This window comes from Hakea prostrata, chromosome 5, assembly GCF_041222555.1.
Source record: "Hakea prostrata isolate BN-2017 chromosome 5, UWA_Hpros_2, whole genome shotgun sequence".
Lineage (NCBI taxonomy): Eukaryota > Viridiplantae > Streptophyta > Magnoliopsida > Proteales > Proteaceae > Hakea > Hakea prostrata.
In genome coordinates, this window is record NC_142604.1 from 52736150 (window position 1) to 52753219 (window position 17070).

Here is a 17070-nt window from a genome sequence, read left to right on the forward strand (position 1 = left end):
CCTCGACCACTCAGACATATGCGGGCAAAGCCCAATAGATTTCAAGTCTATCTCCTCGACCACTTAGAGATATCGACTAGAACATTCTGATTACTTGTATAACAGTTTTTTTCAAAATGAAATGTATGTTTTTCACGCGCCACAGGCTGTGCTCTCGGTAAAACTCTATTTTTTGTGGGTATGATATCGAAGTGTTAGGGAATTAAATATGATACTATTTTTAACAAAATTAGATTGAAACCAAATGAGTACCAGCTCAGAATCCACAAAATAATAAAAAGAGGGTATGTATATATAGGTGAAACTCCATATTGTCTTCCTTCTTACATATCAGGATTGAATGGTAGGTCATAGTAAATCTACGTACATCTCAATCAGGACTAGGACATGATAAGATATTTAAGTTACCTTAAGAAGACCATTCAAGTATTCCATTCCGACTTTCATTCAACACTAGAAAAAATCTTAGAGACTGGCAGATACATGTTTGCTACATCATTGTCACACCTATGTCAATAAACATAAATGTGTGGAACATTCAAATAAAATCTACTAATGATGAATTTCAGATGTATTCCACCTAAACATTCAACATGCACTCATAGGCGTGAAAATTAGTTACAAAAAATCATCTGTGTCAGGGCAAGGTGTGCGTCTGTGTATCTTGTCCTTAGATGCTCTGTCTGTGATTCTTGAATTGGTTAGATGATACTACGGTAGGAAATCCAGTGTCTGAACGCACAAATGTACCCCACTAGTCACAAACGTAGCTTAGCAGCTCCCATCCAATAGTCTACACCATACGGGTCCCATGCGTTAACATCGATCAGGAAAACAACACGATTAATGGAATTCAACTATGTTTGGTCGATCTGATCATTCCTATTTATCAAAATTGAATATTCTCCAGAGAGAGATTATTGCATGTAAGGAGCTTTGAAGTAATTTCTATGTTGACTTAGTCAGTATTGCGTATGAGGGGCTCTGAAGCAATTTCTATGTTGACTTACTCATTGGCTGTTTGAGTTTTCTTCCATAAAGTGGGAAACGCATGGAGGGGCCGGGTGGTGAAACCTTCTTCCATGAGTTTATTGATATCCCACCTAACACTTCCAAGGTGAAGAGAATGCAAGATTACCAATTAAGCAAAGCCATGTCTCTGAATCTTCTGATTTTGCTTGCATTGCTTAGTTTTCTGTCCTCAGGTGCAATAGCTACGGTGGCTCCACCCCAAGCGTTGCCTGGTTGCAGCGATAGATGTGGAAATGTAAGCATCCCTTACCCCTTTGGTGTCGAACGTGGGTGCTACAAGGATTATGGTTATCTTATAACCTGCCAGGCCGGGAACGATGGCATCCACAAAGCTTACCGTGGAACTAGTAATACCGAGGTTTTTGAGTTATCATTGGATGGAAAAGCCAAGTTCAAGAGTATCTATCATGCTTCTGAGTGCTTCAATTATAGTGGATACAGAAATACGTCGACGTCGGAGGGGTACTGGATTAATATGGAAGAATTCTCCTTTCTGGTTCTCACCCACCAACAACAAATTCACAGCCATTGGGTGTGATGCAATAGCTACAATTAGCGACTTCATCGACAACGATTTCATGAGTGGGTGCACATCTGTGTGCACAAACCAGTTGAGTGTGAGAAATGGTTCTTGTTCTGGAATTGGCTGTTGCCAGACTTCAATTCCTCGGGGGCTTAAACGTTTCAACGTGACTGTGAATAGTAAATATAACCACACCATGACTTTGCCTTTCAACCCTTGCAGTTTTGCTTTCTTGGCCGACCAAGACTGGTACACCTTCAGGATATCGGATCTCTCTGTTCATACCCTCGAGATATCGAATATTCCGATGGTGATGGACTGGGCAATTGGAAATAAGACATGCGAAGAAGCCGAACAAGATGCTGATGAATCTTATGCTTGTGGCCCAAATACCAGTTGCTCGAATTCAACCAACGGCCCTGGCTATAGGTGTTACTGCAAAGATGGTTTTGAAGGCAACCCTTATCTCCATCAAGGATGCCAAGGTAGGTAGCCTATCTAAGCTTTTCTGAGTTATACTTAGAAATGCTCCATTTTTCATTGTTGCTTTGAACTGTCGTACTAACACGGTTAATTTCTTCATTATTGTGATGGGTCCACTGATTTGACCTAGACATAAATGAATGTGAAGGAGGACACAATAATTCATGCTATGAGACTGCAATTTGCCATAACACTTTTGGAAATTACAGTTGCTCTTGTCCAAAGGGCTATCATGGAGATGGTTGGAAAGATGGGACTCGCTGTACTCAGGACCTGAAAGCCGTTCCCTTCCTAAAAATTATTGCATGTAACTCTCTCTCCCTCTCTCTTTCCAATAATAGAGTTTCTTTTCTCCTTTACTTATTTGAAATTAGATTTGGTGTTGGTTCTCTCTCTCCTTCTTTGCAAATAGAAAATAATCGATCAAATGAGACTTACACCTCTATGTTTATAAGTTATGCGTACACACCTTTGAATTTATTCTATTATGTTTACATTTCTTGTGTTTTGAACATTATAACAATTGTACATTTGTCTTTTATTATTAAAGTAATAGAATTAAGTAATGAGTCACCCAACAAACTAGAGTTTAAATAAAATTCAAATGTATGGGTGGGTTTAAATAAAATTTTAAAAACTTAGCTAGAATATCTAATGGATCACTGAAAGTTCCACATTTAAACATAACATCTGTGAATCCTTGAGAAAAGAAAAATTTTTAAGCAATCCTTTTAAAAGAAATGCGACCAATCATACACACCTTTGAATTTATTCTATTATGTTTACATTTCTTGTGTTTTGAACATTATAACAATTGTACATTTGTACTTTTATTATTAAAATAATAGAATTAAGTAATGAGTCAGCATATATTGTGATTTTAAAATTCCCAATGTTGCGTATAGAACTTCTTCGAGAGTCGGATATTGAGATGACCACCTTAAGTGCTCTCCAACCTTGTTGGAATAACTGAGATGCCTGCACACACAAAGAAAGCAAGAACGGTCCGGCCTAGTTTTGGCCGGGGAACCGCCTCCGACGCTCAAATCAGCCTAGATAACAATAATGGTTCTTGAGAGAGAGTTCTCAAGAACGTAATGAGTAAGTACTCAGATGAAAGTTCTCGTTACCTTTCTCCATGTTGGAGGTAGGTTTATATAGAAGTTACCTGGAGGCGGCGATTCCTTAGATTCCGGATCGATAGTTGAGGAGTGAGTGTAGTGGAATAACGGCTCCTTCTTTGTCGCACCTGATAACGCCGTTATGCTGACTCACCTCCCCAATTCTCGGAATAGATATGCTGAGTGTTTATGCGTAACTAACTCTTCTTGACTTAGTCAAGAGAGTCTTCTGAGAAATGCTAGAGTTGGATATTTTTCCCAAGTGTGGCACTTCTCCAACGAAGAAACGAGCCTGCCCAAGAGGGAGGTATCTCTCCTGAATGAGGCCCTCGGGACCTTCTCCAACGAAGAAACGAGCCTGCCCAAGAGGGAGGTATCTCTCCCGAATGAGGCCCTCGGGACCTTCTCCAACGAAGAAACGAGCCTGCCCAAGAGGGAGGTATCTCTCCCGAATGAGGCCCTCGGGACCTTCTTCAAGGATGAGATGCACCCGCCCACGGGGGTGCCTTTCTCTCCCGAGATGGGGACTCGGGACTCTAGCTCCCCACAACAGAGCCCCCCATTCCGTGCGATCGGTTTCTCGAGTGTATGGAATGCTTTTCTCATACCTCTTTGAAGGTTTTTTCATTTGAAGAAATTCCAATGCGTCGTCTTGAATGATAGCCATCATTTCTCTAAAGTCTCGTCGAGTTGAGAAGCCCCCAGCCTGGTTCTCCGAGAGATGCCATTGCCTTTATTAAGGGTGACTACCCGAGTGAGGTCCCAAGTGTGATGCCTTAGAAATTCCATCTCATTAGAGTCTTACTTGGATTTTCATAAGAGGTGGGGAAAACTCCCGAGTGGCTACCCGAGCGAGGTCCCGAGTGTAACGCCATTGAATAATTCCATCTCATGAGTGTCTCACTTGGACTTTCATAAGAGGTGGGGAAAACTCCCGAGTGGCTACCCGAGCGAGGTCCCGAGTGTAACGCCATTGAATAATTCCATCTCATGAGTGTCTCACTTGGACTTTCATAAGAGGTGGGGAAAACTCCCGAGTGGCTACCCGAGCGAAGTCCCGAGTGTAACGCCATTGAATAATTCCATCTCATGAGAGTCTCACTTGGACTTTCATGAGAGGTGGGGAAAACTCCCGAGTGGCTACCCGAGTGAGGTCCCGAGTGCTAACGCCATTGAATAATTCCATCTCATGAGAGTCTCACTTGGACTTTCATAAGAGGTGGGAAAAACTGGGAAAAACCCGAGTGGCTACCCGAGCGAGGTCCCGAGTGTAGCGCCATTGAATAATTCCATCTCATGAGAGTCTCACTTGGACTTTCATAAGAGGTGGGGAAAACTCCCGAGTGGCTACCCGAGCGAGGTCCCGAGTGTAGCGCCATTGAATAATTCCATCTCATGAGAGTCTCACTTGGACTTTCATGAGAGGTGGGGAAAACTCCCGAGTGGCTACCCGAGTGAGGTCCCGAGTGTAACGCCATTGAATAATTCCATCTCATGAGAGTCTCACTTGGACTTTCATGAGAGGTGGGGAAAACTCCCGTGTGGCTACCCGAGTGAGGTCCCGAGTGTAACGCCTTGCCATTGAATAATTCCATCTCATGAGAGTCTCACTTGGACTTTCATGAGAGGTGGGGAAAACTCCCGTGTGGCTACCCGAGTGAGGTCCCGAGCGTAACGCCATTGAATAATTCCATCTCATGAGAGTCTCACTTGGAATTTCATGAGAGGTGGGGAAAACTCCCGTGTGGCTACCCGAGTGAGGTCCCGAGTGTAACGCCATTGAATAATTCCATCTCATGAGAGTCTCACTTGGACTTTCATGAGAGGTGGGGAAAACTCGTGGAGTGGGCACTGGACTCATGAGAGGTGGGAAAACCCCGGGGGACCCGAGTGAGGTCCCGAGTGTAACGCCATTGAATAATTCCATCTCATGAGAGTCTCATTTGGAATTTCATGAGAGGTGGGGAAAACTCCCGTGTGGCTACCCGAGCGAGGTCCCGAGTGTAACGCCATTGAATAATTCCATCTCATGAGAGTCTCACTTGGACTTTCATGAGAGGTGGGGAAAACTCCCAGTGGCTACCCGAGCGAGGTCCCGAGTGTAGCGCCATTGAATAATTCCATCTCATGAGAGTCTCACTTGGACTTTCATGAGAGGTGGGGAAAACTCCCGAGTGGCTACCCGAGCGAGGTCCCGAGTGTAACACCATTGAATAATTCCATCTCATGAGAGTCTCACTTGGACTTTCATAAGAGGTGGGGAAAACTCCCGAGTGGCTACCCGAGCGAGGTCCCGAGTGTAACGCCATTGAATAATTCCATCTCATGAGAGTCTCACTTGGACTTTCATAAGAGGTGGGGAAAACTCCCGAGTGGCTACCCGAGTGAGGTCCCGAGTGTAACGCCTTTGAACTCTCTTGGGTTCTTCGTTGATTTGAAGAGCGCTCCTGGGTTCTTAAGCTTGTTAAGAACTCTCCTGGGCTCTTCTTAAGAACGCTCTTGGGTTCTTGAACTTGTCAAGAACTCTCTTGGGTTCTTCGTTGATTTGAAGAGTGCTCCTGGGTTCTTAAACTTGTTAAGAACTCTCCTGGGCTCTTTGTAAGAAATGCTTGTGTCTTCTTCGCTATAACTTTCTTTTCAAGAAAAAGGATGTCAAAAATGGAGACGTAGACTTTATTGAGAATCAAGTGGTCTTTCGACTTGCTTGCATTTTCTGACATAGTCCACGGCATCTTTCTGAATAGTCGGCCAATAAAGGCCTTGGCGTATTATTTTGTGGGCTAAAGCACGACCTCCCATATGCGCTCCGCATATTCCTTCGTGTACTTCGGCTAAGGCATATTGAGCTTGAGAAGGGCCAACACACTTTAGAAGAGGATGTGTGACCGATCTTTTATAAAGTTGTTCTTCAATAATGGTGAACTTCGCTGCTTGATTTGTAACTGCCTTAGCCTCCTTGACGTCTTCCGGAAGGATATCGTTCTTCAAATATGATATTATTGGGTTCATCCAACTAGGCTCTTCTTCAATATCCATTGCCTCGGCCTCCCGAATGCTAGGAATTTCTAACTGTTCAATATAAACGGCTGAGCCTAAGGTCGAATATTTGGATAAAGCCAACTTGGATAACTCGTCTGCTACTTCATTTTCCTTTCCCGGAATTTGCTTTATCTCAAGATGATCGAAATAATGGCGACAATTATCAATTTTGGCTAAGTAATTTGCCATTCTTGTTTCCTTTGCCTCGTACACGCCACGAACTTGATTCATGATCAACTGCGAGTCGCTTCGGACTTCCAATTCTCGGACTCTTAGGGCTCGGGCAAGTCTTAATCCTGCTAGTAGGGCTTCATACTCGACCTCATTATTAGAGGCTTTAAAGTTGAATCTTAAAGCATAATGAATAGTGAATCCATCCAGGCTGATAAGCATTAGTCCTGCTCCACTCCCCGAAGAGTTGCTTGAGCCGTCAACATGTAAAGTCCATAACTCTGGACCGGGTGAATTTTGTACTCCCGAACTAGGCATGCTATTCTCAAGAATGAAGTCGGCCAGAACTTGTCCCTTTATGGTTGGACGAGTTCTATACTCAATTTGATACTCACTCAACTCAATAGCCCATGTGACCATTCTTCCGGCTAAGTCTGGTTTCTGTAGTATCTTCTTCAACGGGAAGTTGGTCAAGACTACAATTGGATGAGCTTGGAAGTACGGTCTGAGTTTCCGAGATGCGATTACAAGTGCTAAGGCTTTTTTATCCACATCCGGATATCGTGTCTCGGCATCTATCAAAACATGACTTATGAAATAGATAGGGTTTTGTGAAGTACCTTCTTCTTTTACTAAGACCGCTTCATCGCCACTGGAGAAATGGCTAAGTATGTGAATAATTGTTCTCCCGTTGAAGGTCGAGCTAAGAGAGGTGGAGTCCCGAGCTTCTCCTTCAATTTCTCGAACGCTTGCTGACATTCATCGGTCCATAAGGTATCTTTTGCCTTCCCGAGCTCTTTAAGAGCTTTGAAGAAAGGCAAGCATTTCTCACCCGATCGTGAGATAAATCTGTTTAAGGCTGCTACTCTTCCGGTTAGACATTGGATGTCTCTAACCGTTCTTGGTGACTCCATCTCGAGCAAGGCTTTGATTTTCTCCGGGTTTGCCTCAATTCCTCTTCGGGATACCATAAACCCAAGGAATTTTCCGGAAGAAACTCCGAAAGCACATTTCTCCGGATTTAGCCTCATCTGGTATGTTCTCAAAGTATCAAAAACTTCTTCAAGATCTTCCAAATGACTTCTTCGGACGATACTCTTTATGAGCATATCATCCACATATACTTCCATATTTCTTCCTATTTGGTCTTTGAAGACTTTGTTTACCATTCTCTGATAAGTGGCTCCAGCGTTCTTCAACCCGAATGGCATTACTTTATAAAAGTAGCTTTCTCGATCCGTCATGAAGGCCGTATCCTTCTCGTCCTTGGGATTCATCATAATTTGATTATATCCCGAATAAGCGTCCATGAAGCTCAATACTTCATGTCCTGCTGTAGCGTCGATCAAAAGGTCGATCCGAGGAAGTGGATAGCAATCCTTTGGGCATGCTTTATTCAAGTCCGTGTAATCTGTACACATTCTCCATTTGCTGTTGGCTTTCTTCACCATGACTACATTCGCCAACCAAGTTGGGCATTCTATGGGTTTTATAAAACCCGATTGCTCTAGTTTCTCCACTTCGGTCCTGATGGCAGCGTGTTTCTCGAGCGAAAAATTCCTTCTTTTTTGGATCATTGGAATTGCATCATCCCGAATCCATAAGCTATGTTCTGCAATTCTTCGATCTATTCCTGGCATGTCTTCGGCCGACCATGCGAATACATCTAGGTTGTTTTGGAGAAACTCGGTGAGCTCTTCCTTGAATTCCGTAGGCTGTTCAGACCCGATCATAGTCCCTCTCTCGGGAAGATCCGGATGAAGTTGAATTCGCTCAAGCTTTTCAACTGGTTCGGCTCTCTGCATAGCTTCTTCATCCCGGTCATCCCGAATTTCAATACTCATTGTATTGCCCGATCTCTCGGCTTTTTTGATTTTCTTAAGATAATTCACATAACATTGTCTGGAGAGTCGCTGATCAGAAGAGCACTCCCCGACTCCCGCTGTGGTTGGAAACTTCAACTTCATATGTGTTGGAGAAACCACCGCCCCTAAGGCGTTAAGAGTTGGCCTCCCGAGTAGAACGTTGTAAGCTGAAAGGTCCTGAACCACCATGAATGTTGCTTGGACGACTGCATCCCGAGGGGAGGTCCCGATCCTTAGATCCAATTGGATAGTCCCTTCGGAGATGGCGGACGACCCGGCGAACCCATATAAGTGAGTCCCGCATGGAGTCATCATCTCGTCCTCAAACTTCAATTTCTTAAATGCTTCATAAGATAGTAAGTCGGCGGAAGATCCCGTGTCCACAAGAACTCTGTGAACTTCTCGGTTTGCCAATTTCACTTTGATAACTATAGCATCGTCGTGAGGAGAAGTGACGCCCTTGAGATCTTCGTCGGTGAAAGTTATTGGATCTGGGCATAAGTCATTCCTTTGTTTTCTTGGCAATTGCATCGATCCCACGAACCGTGCCTTTTGTTTCGCCTTCTTAATGGATTCTTCCGTCGGATTTCCTAAAACGATGTAAATGGGGGAAAACTCTCGAGTGTCGGGTTTCTTCTCGGGATTCTTATCTGCCCTCTCGGGACTTTTGGATCTGAGTCTTTTAGTTGATCTAGGTGGGGACTTCTCTCGATCTTGTCGCTTCTTCTGAAGATATTTTTCAAGTTGTCCTGCCTGGATGAGCTTCTCGATCTCGATCTTTAGATTTCTGCACTCATCCGTATGGTGACCGTAGTCTTTGTGGAAACGGCAATACTTTGTCATATTCCTATCTTCGGGTCGGGCTCTTATCTTGCCCGGCCACTTCAAGTTGTCGTTATTTCTGATCTGTAATAGAATTTCTGACCTCTTAGTATTAAGAGGTGTAAAGTCTCCATTAGCGAGTCTTTCTTTCCAAACTCCCTTTTTGTCATCTCTTGCCCGAGCATTTGAATTTTGGCCTCTTTCTCCATAATTCTTCTTTTCCTTTACGCCTCTCGTAGACTCTTCCCGGGCTTCGATAACTTCTGCAACCGTTGCTTGTTTTTGGCATTTCTTGAGAAGTGCTCCATAAGTCCTCGGCTTGTCTTGGAGTAATACCTCGAGCAAACGTCTTTGGGTTATTCCACTCCATAGCGCATTATATGCCACTGTATCATCCAATTCTTCAACTTCAATAGCCACTTTATCGAATCTGAGAAGAAAGTCCCGAACGGACTCATTTGGTTTTTGCCTAATGGCAAAAAGGCTATCTGCTGTCTTCTTACTCCCGATGCAACTTCGGAATCGGGCAATAAATTTTCTCCCGAGTTCTTGAAAGTTTTGGATTGATCTTGGCGGTAGGCTAGAAAACCATTTTATCGCCGGGCCTTTGAGAGATGCCGGGAAAGTTCGGCATAATAGCTCATCTTCTCGGCCAATAACAGCCATGACCGATTTAAAATAACTAATATGTTCTCGCGGATTGGACTTACCTTCAAAGGGAGTGAATGTCGGCATGATAAAGTTCGGTGGAAGAGGTGCTCTCATGACTTCTTCTGAGAAGGGTTCTCTATCAACCACATCATAGTCGTCATCGAGGTCCCGATCATCAAGTCGTCTCTCCATGGCATCTAATCTTCTCCCGAGACCATGCGCCTCTTGACGCACTTCCAAGATCAGAATATTGGGAAGTTGGTCCATGAGAAGATCCATATTGACTAACCGACCCTCTCGGGTTATTATATCTAGAATGGCCTCTTCCGTGACTTTCTCCTTCTTGCTCCCGAACTCCTTCATTTCTGCGTTCTTTTCTAGGTAAATCTTGAGTTTGCCTAAGCCCAGCCAAACGGTGGAACACACTTCCCCTTGACCGATCCTCTCGGGGACGTGGCTCTTCAATATGCACTCCTTGAGATCTTTCTCCAACCCGTTCGGCTGGTCTCCTTGGTATTCTGGGATTTCTCTTTTCTTCATTCATCGGTCGTTGCCTATCCCGAGTCTGACGGACGGCTTCACGCCTTCGTCCCTCTTGGGAATTTCTGGGGGGTCCTGATGGTACCCCGATCTGATGGACTAAGCCTCGAACAACTCCTTGGAGTTCCAACATTTGTTGTTGGACTTCTCTTTGCATATTCTGCAAATCGGCCACTGTCGCTGGAATAGGAGGTTGACTCGAACCGCCTTCTCCAAATGGAGTTGGAATAATTAACGGGGGATTCTCCGGAACTCCTTCTTGACCTTCCTCTGGAATAGGAATTTGTCGATCTAGAGAAGGGAGAGTTTGTTCTTCAACACGTCCGTTTTCTGTCTCCCTTTCTCTCGCTCGAGTGAGAATTTGAGAACTTGCCACCTGAGGTGTGGTACGTCTCGTCATGACTTTTTGTGACAATTCCCACAGACGGCGCCAAATTGTTGCGTATAGAACTTCTTCGAGAGTCGGATATTGAGATGACCACCTTAAGTGCTCTCCAACCTTGTTGGAATAACTGAGATGCCTGCACACACAAAGAAAGCAAGAACGGTCCGGCCTAGTTTTGGCCGGGGAACCGCCTCCGACGGTCGATCTTCCCCTTGGAGACTTCTTGGAATTGGGTACGGAAGGGCTCGGGAGAAGGCGGTTTAAAAAAGAGATAAAACTCCCGCCATTTCTTGGTAGTGGACGGGAGGGAATCCTTCAGAATAAAGTTCCCTTGAGAAGGGGAAATTCTTTTGGATAAGAAAAACCAGCCGCGTTGGCTGTGAGGATGAAGGGAATAGTAATGGTGGAATAAGCCAAAAGTCGGGAAGACCCCGATCGACTTACAGAAACCGACGAACCCGATCATAATCCTCCAACTGTTCGGGCTCAAATTGGAAGGACTGAGCTTATAATGCTCAAGCACATCTATGAAAAGATCATGCAACGGAAGACGTAACCCCCCGATAAAAGCATCATAATATAAGGGATAAAATCCCTCGGGAGGACTATTTACTCTCTGGCTGTCAGTCGGGATAATAACCTGATACCCCTCAGGAATACCAAAACTACCCAAGAACCTATCCAGATCCTCGGGAAACAAGGAGCAAAGATAGAATTCAGGTCCCGAGGAGTTCTGGACAAAATTAATGTGCCAGGGAGTTAAGGGTTCGGCTTGAAGAATTTCTAAGGCCGCGGAGTCGAGTTTTTTAACGTCAGGTTTACGAGGGATGGCCCCCCGGAAACCGCTAGGACGTTGAAAGGGCGGTCGAGGGGGAGCTTTTGATCTGGATGGTCGGGAGGTAGATGGGACATCAGTCCGAAGAAAGGCTTGGGAAGATACAGCAGGGGGATCTCGAGAAGTGGCCGTAGACTCGGGTCTTAGGGCACTCTGAGCGGAAGGAGTGGCAGAATCAGAAACAAGAACAGGGTTCGAGTCGAAACTTTGATCAGGACCCTCCCGAGATTCTACACTTGGAATGGTCTCAACCTCGGCCTCTTCCTCTGCTTCTACCCCGGTCTCTATTTCCCCTTCCACTTCATCGGGTGCGAGGGATGGAGCCAAGGCTTGCATCGCCTGCCTCTCTTTGTCCTTACGGAACATCTCTTGAATCTCATCATAGAGTCGGGGATCGTCGTCCTGGGTTGAGCAGCTATTAGATTTGGATTTCTCCTCATCAGAAGATTGCTCATGGAGTTCTTTCAGGCGATCCCCGGTCAGGTTGTATTTTTTCGTTTGATCGCTATCACCCTCGCTGGTATAACCCTCAGCCCGACGACGCCTATCACGGTAGATGGGGACGGGAACCTTGTTTTGATACCTAAACCCTCTCAAGCTTACTTTTGGCTTCTTCGAGGCCTTATATCTTCTCGGGGCCATAAGGAAAAAGAAACTTACTGATTAAAGAGCAGGGAAGGCTTGAGAAGGCTTCAGAAGTCAGTCGGGAGCGTTGCTTAGTCGAGAGCGAAGAAAACAGTGAGAAGAAAAGGAAGGTAAAGGCCCCTATTTATACTACCGGAAGAGGCGTTACACTTCTGGATCAGACGGTTACGACTCTTGACGATCAACGGTTGCAAAGCAAAAACGGTTCGCCTCCCCCGAAGCTCTCATTATGAGGCCTACGCCTAGCCACCTGACGTGTCAATCCCAGGTTGGGCGAAGTCCTGAGGACAGCCGTTACAAAAAACGGCTGGTCACTTTAGTGCGCAGGCATTCAATGCGCCCACTAAGGGATATCCCTGGAAATGTCCCGAGGGAAGGGAAGTCGTGGAACCTCCCGAGACACGACTCATTCCAACCACTTAACTATCCCGAACATCGCAAGCAACGATCGGGATAGGGGGCTTATGATACGGAAGGATATGCACCAGGCGGGTATAACCCGAGTGAATGGGTACCGTCATATTAAACGGGTTACACCCGGCCATATCATGATGCAACGTAATTGGGTCCCAGCTGAATGGGGCTCGACATTGCTGTTAGTCGGGAAGGATGCTGATCTTCTATAACCGAAGGCGTAACGTACGCCACAAATATAGCAATCATCCTTATTATAGAAGGTCAACTCGACAGCTGATTGAAGGGGGCTAACGACAAGGGAGCATGATCCGAGGAGAAACATCAGTCCTTGTCAGGCCAACTTACCAAACACGTAAAAGGTAACACCCGCACTATAAATGCATAGATCTACCCCTCCGGTAAGCAACCAATACACTTTGAGCATAATCTTGTGTAGCTTCTGCATGAGACCTCATTCGGTTTATCATCTAACTTTGCCATCGGAGGCGGCTGCCCGGCACACAAGCCGGCCCGCATCTAACCTTTCTTGCAGGACTCATCGTCCCGGATACGAGAGGAGGCTCAGTTTGGATCCAGAAGCATAATTGATCCGCATCAAGATGGATTGGGGATTTAGAATTTTTTTTCGTTGATTTGATTTGGATATTTTTTCCATTGCGTGTGGGCCTCCCTCTCTGGCTTCTTCCTCTATAAATCCTCTCCTGTGTCCCTCTCCCCCTTTCTCGCCCTAATCCCCCTCTCCCATGGACCCCCTCATGGGCCCTCCTACCCACCCCCTCTCTAAGTCCATCACTCAACTCCCCACCTTGGCCCACCCCAACCCCTTCCCTCCCAAACCATCAGCTCCAACCCAACTCATTCATTTCCCTCACCCCACCAGGCCCAATCCCTATTTCCTCTCGGACTACTGATGGGCCCACTCTCCCTTTTCTGCCCTCCAACCTTGGCCTGATGTATCCCCTTTCCCCTCCCATGGCCCTTATTTCGACTGTGGATCGCACTAACTACGAGCAAGTTGTCTTTTACTATACCGCCTAGGGGATCCTTCAACTCTGAAGCCTGTACAAGACACAACCTCTCTACTAAAGGATTCCACCACCTTGACGAAGACTTTTTTTTTTTTTTTGGAAATGAGGTTCATCCGGGCCAGCTTGCGCGCACCACAACTACATCCTCAAAGCGCTTTTTATATAATTAATATAGGTAGGGCTTCGCTCCTGACCCCGAGGGGATTCGAACTCTTTGACGAAGACTTGTCGAGCTCAAGTCCTCTAGAGAAAAAAAAGAAAAAAGTTTGATTCTTGAGTTTGTCTTGACTATCTGGTCTCAGCCTTAAGTGTCTAGTCCTTCTTTCTTTATTGTTTTGCGCTTAGGGTCTTATTGGTTTTGGTAGAGTGCTGCTTTTTGCTTTCTTATGTACTCTTCCCCTTCCCCCCTCTTATCCTGTTGGTTAATGATTTTTTTATTCATCCAAAAAAAAGGGCTTGCCATTTTTCATTTTCAAAATTATTTGCTAGTTAATTGTGTATAAATATTCAAATGTTAAAGATTACTTATACTTCTAAATTTGACTTTCTGCATTTAGGTACCGCTGCAGGCCTAGTGGGTTTATCTGCTTTTATTTGGTTTTTGTATTGGGCAATTCAAAGAAAACGTAGAGAAAGAGAAAAATTCTTCCAACAAAATGGAGGTTTGTTATTGCAGCAGCAAATTGCTTCAAATAAAGGAGCAAAAAATATTGCCATGATTTTCTCAAGTAAGGCATTAAAGAAGGCAACTAATAACTTCCATGAAAGTCAAGTAATTGGGCAAGGTGGGTTTGGTACAGTTTATAAGGGAACCTTATCAAGTGGCAAAGTAGTTGCCATTAAGAAATCCAAAATTGTGGACAAAGGCCAGATTTTACAGTTTATAAATGAGGTTGATATCCTCTCTCAGATCAATCATAGACATGTGGTGAAGCTTTTGGGTTGTTGCTTAGAGACAGAGGTTCCATTATTGGTTTATGAATTCATTTCTAATGGAACCCTTTCCGAACATATCCATAGCAAGAAGCAAGCACCAAATCTTTCATGGAAAAATCGTTTGAGAATTGCTGCAGAAACATCCGATGCTCTAGCGTATTTGCACTCTTCTCATGCAATACCTGTTCTTCACAGAGATGTTAAGTCTTCAAATATATTATTGGATGATAAATATAGGGCTAAAGTATCTGATTTTGGAGCTTCAAGATTGGTTCCTATTGATGAAACTCAAAAAATGACAGTGATTCAAGGGACTCATGGATACTTAGATCCAGAATGTCTTCTTACAGGCCAACTAACTGATAAAAGTGATGTTTATAGCTTTGGAGTTGTTCTGTTGGAGCTTTTGACTGGAAAGAAACCACTTTTATTTGAAGAATCTGGCGAATGTACAACGCTGGTGTCATATTTTTTATCTTCAATGAATGACGGAAATCTTTTTCATATTATTGATGATAGAATTATAACTGATGGTAAGAGAGAACAATTTTTAACAATCGCTGAACTTGCAAGAGACTGCGTAGAAGCTAAGAGGGAGGACAGACCAACAATGAAGGAAGTTGCAAAAGAACTTGATTCTTTGAAGTTGTTCTATGAAGAATCCTTGATACAACATAATCAAGAGACTGAACCTTTTCTGGGTGAACAGCGGAGAAGTTCTACCGAAGCAGCTTTTGAAGTAGAGATTGGTTATAGCTTAACTGATGATGATCTTAGCTCAGGGATAAGGTAATCGTTTATTGGCATGGCATCATACCTTATGTTTATGGATTTTTAGTATTAATTTATTCTGAATTTCTTCTATGTGTAGGTGAGAGAAAAGGCTCATGCTAGTGAAATTCACTGAAGGTGTGTGATGTGATCCAGCCCAACAAGAACAATGATTCAGAACTTCTGAGTGCGAAGTGGGCCTATGACAAGAGCTAAGGCTAGGAAATTTCAAGATGCCTTGCTTGGATTAGGTAGATATTTGCATTGACGGTTGAGGATCAAGAAGATCTGGGCATTAGCCAAGCCTAACTAGTTAATCTGCTGCAAGTTATTTAGAATTGGGCTGAGCATGGTTAGTTTGAGCCAAGTCTTATGTTTTAATGTGGTTTTTATTATGTGTAGTAGTGATGGGCTTACAATGTATATTTTAAATATTAATGGGCCCTGCAAAAATATTTTAAGAGAGGCCTAAGGTTTTTGTCTTGTACATATAGATAGATGCTTTCATCATGTAGAAGACATGCATTTTTCGAATGATAATAGATTACAGACCTAGTGAGGCTGGAATTTTCCATTGAGTTCTTTAGACTCCATTGAATTTATTGAGGTTGTTCTTCCTTCTTATGTTCATCTCTTGATATATTATTGATTTGTGTTTGCTACTAAAATATGGTAAGAACTCATCCATTGTTATCTTAGTTTGTGTTTGTATCTCAAATGCTAGGTCAAGCATCTTAGTTTTCGATCCAATTTAAGTTCGTAAAATTTTTTTTGGTAGAATATATAAAAATTATAATTAGATTGAGATGTGCATATGATTGTGAAAAGAAAATTGAAATAAATTTCAATCACTATATTCATAATTAAACAACATTGTACTGATGTAAGAGTCATGCAGCTAGATAATAAACTACGAAAGCCAATTTTTATTGAATTTTCTAATGTTAGAAAGCCTTAATCATGGTTGTTGCTTGAGGCGTCTAGATCTTCTAACTGTCAAAGTAAATGTTTGTGCTCTTTTCATACTTTTCTATCACATGATATGGGTGGAGTTTAACTCTGAATGATAACAAAATGAATCAAAAGTAACACCCTTAATGGGTCCCACATGATCTTCATTTTTGTTGCATACTGAAAAAGTGTGAAAAAAGCATAGACCTTTGCTGTAGCAGATAAAAGATCCAGACTCACTACTGACACAGTGTGGACTTCGATTGAGCCTTAATTGGACCTCTATTTCTCTGTTTTGATGATTTTCTTGACTCAGAAGAGATGAACTGATTCATCACCCTGACATAAGACTACTTTCTTTGTAGCTAAAGGTTATATACACAGGAGATTCATAATCCAGATCGTCTTGAGTTTTCAATAAATCAACTGCTGGAAAATTATTTGTAATCCTCCATGGTATCCATCAAGTTGTTCTTCTCTGCAGCCGTTCCTGTGGTATTGATGCGTACAGCAGTGGTGAATGCAAGCTTATTTATCATATGGAGTAGCTGTGCGATATCGTGTGTGTAGATGCTTGAATATCAATATATCCCAGAATGGAGGGTATGAGTTCACCTATACTGAGAAAACTTCTATTCTCTACAACTAGTGTGGATGGAATCTTGGTTCAGATTTTCTGATTAGGTTGTAACGTTAAGATGTGAATGCTTGATCAAATAGATGTGAGGTGCTTGTATGTTTTTTTCTTTTCATTAATACAACTAAACTTTTACCTTAAACCAATGCAGGCGATAATTAGGTTCACCTGAAATTGAAAAAATTCAGGTGATTACGTGAGATGGAGTTTTGAGTGAA

General features: G+C 43.5%; 1 protein-coding gene across 1 annotated transcript; it reads left to right on the top strand.

Moving 5' to 3' along the window:
* Nucleotides 1-1104: 1104 nt before the first annotated feature.
* LOC149016484 (wall-associated receptor kinase 2-like) lies at nt 1105-15804 on the top strand. The gene is given in 5 exon segments (XM_089154617.1): nt 1105-1510; nt 1512-2040; nt 2169-2345; nt 14115-15282; nt 15365-15804. Coding segments are annotated over 5 exon segments (2262 nt in total). The 5' UTR covers nt 1105-1126; the 3' UTR covers nt 15369-15804.
* Nucleotides 15805-17070: the final 1266 nt, after the last annotated feature.